Genomic DNA, 7015 nt, shown 5'->3' with positions numbered 1-7015 from the left:
TTCTCCTCAAGATAACGCGCTTCTTTGTTGGCAGTCTAAATAACGATATTTCTATAGTATACCTAAATGAGGACGACTAGTACGAACGTTATAGTCGGAACGACGAAAGGTGCGCAAGTGTACAGGAAGCGCTCTAGCATTGCTTGCCAACGGGACTCGATGAAGCTCGGCGCTTTGTAACGAGCCAGAAGTTATTGAACAAGAAAGATTACAGTCTGGGTGATGCACGAATCTTGCCACCGAAATATATAACATATACCTCGCCCATCACGGTAATGCTTCGTCTGACAAGCAAAAGGTCGAATCTCATGCCCGAATTGATGTCAAATTAAATTTCGGGTGCCGCCATTTGCGAAGTGAGGCGCGCGACGCAAAGACTCGCACTTGTTGACGTTCGCGGAAGAAAAATCGCAGCAACGCCCACTACGCAACGACCTAAAATCGTCCGTCTAGACGCAAGAGCATTTTCCCGCGCCAAGTTAACACTTGGCACAATGTCAGAAGGCATTTCATTCGAAAGGTGGGCAGTGGAGCCAAGGCACTCGGTGGTCACGAGCGCTGGTGAAGACCATTTCCGGGCATTCGTCCATCGATCGTCGCTTTCGTCGGGACGCGTCGTTTCTTTATTTAAAGCAGTCAACGCGGGGCCCGCTTACGACGCCTCTTAACGAGCACCTGCCTCGGCAGCCGCTGCGCGCGCACGCACAGACGCACTCGCGCATCCACGAAACCAAAACGACCACAGAGGGAGCTAGAAAAAAAAACCGCATTTCTCACGGCCCCCCGTCGACGGAACAATAAAATGCAATTTCTCGCGTCTTGCAACCCCCGACGGCCAAGTCTTCCATCGCTTGCATTTCCTCGTTCAGCGCGTCTATTCTGCTCGCTATGCGTAAAGCTCCGAAACCGCGTAGCTGACATCAGGCGCACGAGTAACGCCGAAAAAAGAAAGAATGGAAGCCCACGACAGGGCACGTCTCTTCGGCACTTGGTTGCAGCGCCTCGCGCAACGGCGTGTTTTCTTTTTGGCTCCTCCGCGTCCTTTTCCGCACCGCGTAGCGGGAGCGCGCGAAGCCGGCCTTGAATTTCGCCCCACCGGGGGCTCGCCTCCCTCGACTCGACCACGAGCGGGGTGCGCGCGCGCGGACGCTGACTAAGCGGGGCTCGTGACAGCAGCGCGTGCAGAAATCGCATGTGCGTTGTGGTAGTCGAGGTGATGGTTACGGGGAGGGCCAATGGAGAGTCGGAACGGCGAGTCTCGCCACGGTTCGACCAATGAGGGCCCGGTCTTCTTTGAGTACACTGCTGCGACCTTATCTTTGTTAGTTTTTTCCTTCTTCACCCCCCCCCCCCCCTTCCCACCCGCTTCTCTTCCGCTGTGTTTATGTTATTGCGTCGATGTGTGACACACGTACCGCCAGTGGGTATATAAGAGATTCGCGGCGCCATGCGCTCTCAGTATCTCTCCTATCTGTCTTGAAAGAGCGGTAAGCAACTACCTAGTTGATCACTCAACATGAAGGCTGTCTTCGTATCCTGCCTGCTCGTGGTCGCCCTCGTGGCTTCAACTTCGGCTCATCACCTGGAGCTTTGCAGTAAGTTCGGCAGAGGCTTTCGTCTTCCACGAGTCGGTACAGGCGACTGTTGACTCGCTCGTGCTCTTCCTAAACTCTGCAAAATGTCTCCCTACTAGTGCTAAAATTTGTTTATTTGCGTCTATCCTTAGTATAAATGTAAATAGCCCATGCGCTCACATATAAATATGTAAAAATTTGCATACTACAGTCGAACGATGAAGTGGCTGATTCATAATCCTCCCGGCTTTTTTCGTTTGAGCATCCGGAAGCGTCCGTGCGACGGTTAACAACTTACCGCACTTCTGAACTTAATTTATTATTTATTGGAGATAGCTGTCAACAGATGCGTCCGCATGAAACACAAAGCCCGTTAAAACGGCCAATGTTCGCGCAGTCTTATCGCGCAACCAGCAACCTTGTGGTGCGTTCAGCACTTGTGAGTGCAACCTACCATTGCACCTCTCAACTCTAATGAGCGCTAAAGGGCGCTAACTTCCAACTGATTTATTTGCATAGCCCATACATAGCTGTAGGCAGATGACATACAAGATGAAAAAAGAAGAACAGGAAATAATACAGCATTCTTAACGCTTGCGCAGAAAAGCCATTTTTTTTTGCCAACTAAGGAAATGGAGATGGCACTGACACAGTGCTCTGCTACTCAGTCTAGCAGAATCTGCTTCAATTATCTCTCGTGAGTTGTTCCTTCACCCTACCTCTAATGCTGCCCTTCTCATACAATGAAACACAGCCACAGCGTGTACACTGGCTTGATACGTCTCTTTGCTTTATATCTTTCGACCTTATCCTTGTGCTCAGCTAAGCTGGCTTCATATGGACTCCAACATGTGCGTTGTACCTGCATATCTTTTTCTTTTCTTCTTGTTGCAGAGAAGAGCGACGCTGTGTTGGTGACGGAGCTCGAATGCATCAGGCAGAAGATTCCCCCGGCGGTAAGATTGCTTAAGTGGTTTTTGTTCCTGTAGACTTGGATATACACTTTGGCGGCCAAAGCCTCATACGGGAAGACGGACACCATAAATGACTGCCAGTGCAAATCACCGAAGCTTATAACGTCTCGATACTCTCTTTGACAATCTGCAATTACTGATGAACGCGCCCTGTTCGGCATAAAAATAAGAATGTTTAATGTAAACAGCAGCTTATACAGTAAGCTAGACTGCGCCACATACATTTTGTTCTGTACGAACGCAAATGTGTATTATTCATTTACGTGGATACGTAAATATCAACACGTAACTATCAGTCTGATATATTTAGCCATTGCATAAATAATTTAAGAGTAGTAGCAGTCGGCCTGGTGTTCCCAGTAACGCAAGCGCAGACGGAGTTCAGCAAAACGCACTGGTAGGTGCGTGCCTCGAGATTAATATAGCGAAGGCGCCCAGTTGCGTTACAAGTACGTCAACCCGAAACTTGGAATCACATGGGTAATTCATTAGAAGATGTCGCTGTTAACGCTCCTTTTCCCGTCAAGGGCGGGAAGTTTAGCGCTCCTGCTGTGATGAGAGAATTACCAGAATTCAGGAATGGACAACGACAGAAAGAGGTCAAATGCCTGTGGTTTTAAATCCAACATCAAATACTGAAAAAATTAGTGACTCCCCATGGAAACACCTATGTTATTTCGTAATCACGACGTTGTTCAATACAAGCAGAGCTTTGTACATTCGGCCCTGCGAAAGCGCGGGCAGCAGACACCAAATGTCAGCAGCGCGACAACGAGCATGGGTAAGGAGTCGCCAGTATGCCGCGTTTTTTTCCCGTTTCCTTGCTAATTAATAATTCGGTGAAAAACTAAACATCACGTTGCAGATAAAACTTCGAACAAAGTCTCGAAAGCGCTGCTTTCGCATTGTGAGGGTCATCCAGGAATGAAGCAGGTTAGCTATAGACCATACGTCACGCCTTCGGTGGTGCCTGGCACTCTTTTTCTGACGTTGCTTCTATCTAAATGCAGATCGCCTTGCTGACAAAATTGTTTAACATTTCCTCGAAATCCTCGTGAAAGCGCAGTGTCCTGGCATTGATGGCTAATTGCGGAGAAATGTTTTTCGCTGCGCTGGCAAGATAACAAAATTTATTTGCATGCATCTGTGCCTACAATTTAGATGCGGTATGTGAGGCCTGTGCCTTCAGTACGAGAACGTCAGTGCACTGTCAGCCTGACGAGGAGTTTCAGAAGATTCATTTTTTCACTGGCGCTGAATGCGGTTCAATAACTTACGACGGCCGGTATAACTAATTGTGTGGCCCGACATCGTACTGGTGGTACTCAGTCACTTTGAGAGTCATGCTAGATGGCCTTCAAGACTTCGTTTGTTCAGCTGTACCTGTGCTATTTTTCAGACCAACGCCGCCTTTGACAATGCGGTGCAGCAACTGGGCTGCGCTGACCGTGCTTGTGCCATGCGAAAGATGTGCGAAGGAAACGACCTGGTGCGTGTTTCTTTCAGTGATGCTTCTTTCAGTGAGGATCCTCAAATCCTTACTAAGGGCATCTACATACGCCTTTCCAAGTTATCCTAACAATAAAGAAAGAGTACAGTGCCACAAATAGAAGTCTAAAGAGAGAGCTGAGTTCGTAATGATGAAATATGAAAAATTAAGTTAATTTATTCTCAATTCAGGAGCCATTGCCAAGAAATACACGTATCAGAATGATAAATACTCTGTGGTAATATGACAAAAACATGCATCGCTGTGCACTGATACATCAAGGTATGTACCGAGAGGGTGTTTGAAAATGTTGATTACGCTCAAATGGTACACTAGTACTAAGGCGCTGGAGCTACATGAAAAACGAAGTTAGCAAAGTTAGCATCATTCTGGACCTTGGCAAGGTAGACATGTGGGCGAGTTTTTACGATCAAGAAATAACACTTTAATCAAGTTTTTAATCAAGAAATAACACTTACACACAAGTTGAATAACGTTAAATAATCTTATTTTGCACTCTCCAGCTGTGGCATATCAATGAGCGAATCGTGACTAAATGACTTCGTCTTCCATTATCTTGTTCTGTGTTATGTACTGAGTTGTTCTTATTATGTAATGAGATATTCAAGAACTTCACATGCTACCGAGTTTTCATGCACTGAATTAATGCCCGCATTCTAAACCTTCTTTTGTAAGGAATTTTTCCTCGTTGGCAGGCTTTCGAACACTCTTCAGTCTATGTAGCGATCCGCTTTGTAACGAGACGCCATCAGCGCTGTGAAGTCACTTAGGAATGAGAATTTTTGTGGATAGTGACCGAGGAGCCACATTCATAAATCTTCTCGTTCGTAAGTAATTTTTGCCACTGGCCGGATGCCTCCACTGACTACATTTCCACCGAAAAAGCGTTTTGCGAATACGGGCTCTGATGTTTTGCAGATTGCATAATTATGAAATAAAATTTGTTAAAAGTGCTAGAATTTTAAGGAAACGTGAATAAAATGTGCCATAATTTAGCCCATATATATATATTCTCGTTTTCTCTTTTTACAATACAGGAGGGAGCTATGGCAAAGTACTTCACCGTAAGTGCATGTCTTCTCAATTTTGTGCGTCTGTCGCCCAGAGCGAACTTTACGTCTCCTTCTTCCACTATTTTCCTCTTCTTTTTTACACTTTACGAGCCATAATGTTTCTGTGACAACAGTGTTAACTATAACTAAATAATCCCGAGCAAGTAATATACGCATGCTTGTGCCGATTTGCGCTGCAGGTTCAATCTTTCGGCTTTGATTTTAGGGTGCTGGCATTAAGAAGCCCTGACTTAGGGCAATGTCAATGGAAGGGAGCCCACTGCCTCCATCAGAGAACGAGAAAAAAAAAAGATGGAAACGCACAAAGGAGGGAAATGTGAGAGGAAGGGACATTTCATTTCGCCGCGTCACTGGACGTGTAAAACGAAAACAAGCGACGCAATTGGAGACAACTCAAATAGTTACCGAATCCTAATAATAAATGCGATAATTATTCTTTGAGCAAACAGGAAAGGAAAGCCCTGCAGATAGGCTAGGTCGGGTTCAAACCTCGGCGGCGGGCTCTAAACCCTCGACCTTGTGTTCAGCAGCTGAACACGTCACAGCCACCGAGTCGCTGCGGTGGGTATAGGACGTATACGTTACGTAGGCACCACTTGACAATAACAGTGACACAATAATTTCAGTGTTAATGCCAGAATGTGTGCGACGGGATCTGATGTCCTGTTTTTACTCAAAACGATAAAAATCCTAATTTCGCCACAAGGGCGAAGCAACATATTAGAATATTACGCGAAGTGCGCGACTCTTAGCTGCAGTGGCAATATGAATTAAAGTAAACGTGAGCTGACTAATTAAAAACGAGCTGTTGTGATAGGGGTCCTCTGTTTGAAACCTGCCATCGGACCATTTCATTTATGTTTGTTAATCAAAGCCGACGTCTTTCTTAGCGATTTTACCACCATCTTTCCGTATCGGGTATGTTGCAAACCTCTTTCCTGGGCCGATCAAGGAGCTAGTGCACAGCCACGCGAATAAAATTACATAATTTTCAGACTTTGGCTCTGTTATTGTTTCGCACTTTTAATATTTAGGTCTGAGAACATTTCAGATAAAAGGCATGCGCTATCGGTCTTTGGCTTCATGACATTTGTTTGTGGGCTGTCATTCTCAAAATTCCAAGGAATAATTTTGTCGAGAATGTAAGACCTGGGATGAGCAGCTTCAGTGATAAAATGGTGTGGCGATATAACCCGCATACACCGCACGTCATACAGCACGGCATGGCATAAAACATACTGATACCAAAATATATACGGAGCCTCACGGCGACGCTGACGGCGACGGCGACTAGGTCAGCAAAAATTCGCTTGGAGTGTCCATATGATTGCTATCACCATAATGTTCCCAACTTCGCGGTCTTTGCAGAAGGAGCAGATCAAGGACATCCACGATGCGGCCACTGCATGCGACCCTGACGTTCCCCACGGCCATGGCCATTAAGTGCCCGCGGCTGGGCACAGCACCCACCTGAGCACTTTGCCCTCCCATTCTGAAAAGCGTGGGACAAGTTTCTTTTGTTTAAATCCCTTGAATACGACTTGGAATGACGCTCTTCTGCTTGTGAAGCACAAAGAATAATAAACTGCTTGCTGATTCATTAGCCTAAACCTGGTTTAATCTCGTAAACCTATGTCGCAATGCGCTCTCCAATACCACTAGCAATTCTTGGCGCGACACGCTATGGTCATACTACGACAACCGCGCCAAGCGAAACGTTGCGTTCGGTATTATCTAGCCAGTCTAGTCATTGGCGGCGGTCGTAAGGCAGGCGCCGGCATCCAGCAGTGCAGCAACTGCCTTCGCATCGGAGTCGATAAATTCCTGATACACGAAGAAGCAAAAAGTATTCACGTAATTACCACTGCTAAGCAGCGTCTAGGA

The 7015-nt window shown here is 46.3% G+C and overlaps 1 protein-coding gene across 1 annotated transcript; it reads left to right on the top strand.

Moving 5' to 3' along the window:
* Positions 1 to 1454: 1454 nt before the first annotated feature.
* On the top strand, positions 1455 to 6731 carry LOC142585035 (antimicrobial peptide microplusin-like). Its single transcript, XM_075695481.1, has 5 exons — positions 1455 to 1595; positions 2469 to 2530; positions 3948 to 4037; positions 5096 to 5122; positions 6500 to 6731. The coding sequence occupies exons 1-5, from the start codon at positions 1517 to 1519 to the stop codon at positions 6572 to 6574; spliced, it is 333 nt and encodes a 110-aa protein (XP_075551596.1). The 5' UTR covers positions 1455 to 1516; the 3' UTR covers positions 6575 to 6731.
* The last annotated feature ends 284 nt before the right edge of the window (positions 6732 to 7015 follow it).

This window comes from Dermacentor variabilis, chromosome 1, assembly GCF_050947875.1.
Source record: "Dermacentor variabilis isolate Ectoservices chromosome 1, ASM5094787v1, whole genome shotgun sequence".
Lineage (NCBI taxonomy): Eukaryota > Metazoa > Arthropoda > Arachnida > Ixodida > Ixodidae > Dermacentor > Dermacentor variabilis.
Note: the sequence above shows the minus strand (reverse complement) of the source record. Positions and strands in the feature narration are given on the sequence as shown.

What these genes read in the sequence shown, in the direction of transcription:
- LOC142585035 (XM_075695481.1), top strand. Translation starts at nt 1,517, where the DNA reads ATGAAGGCTGTCTTCGTATCCTGCCTGCTCGTGGTCGCCCTCGTGGCT. An exon ending in TCATCACCTGGAGCTTTGCA is followed by an intron (nt 1,596 to 2,468) that starts GTAAGTTCGGCA and finishes TTCTTGTTGCAG; the next exon opens with AGAAGAGCGACGCTGTGTTG. An exon ending in TGTGCGAAGGAAACGACCTG is followed by an intron (nt 4,038 to 5,095) that starts GTGCGTGTTTCT and finishes TTTACAATACAG; the next exon opens with GAGGGAGCTATGGCAAAGTA.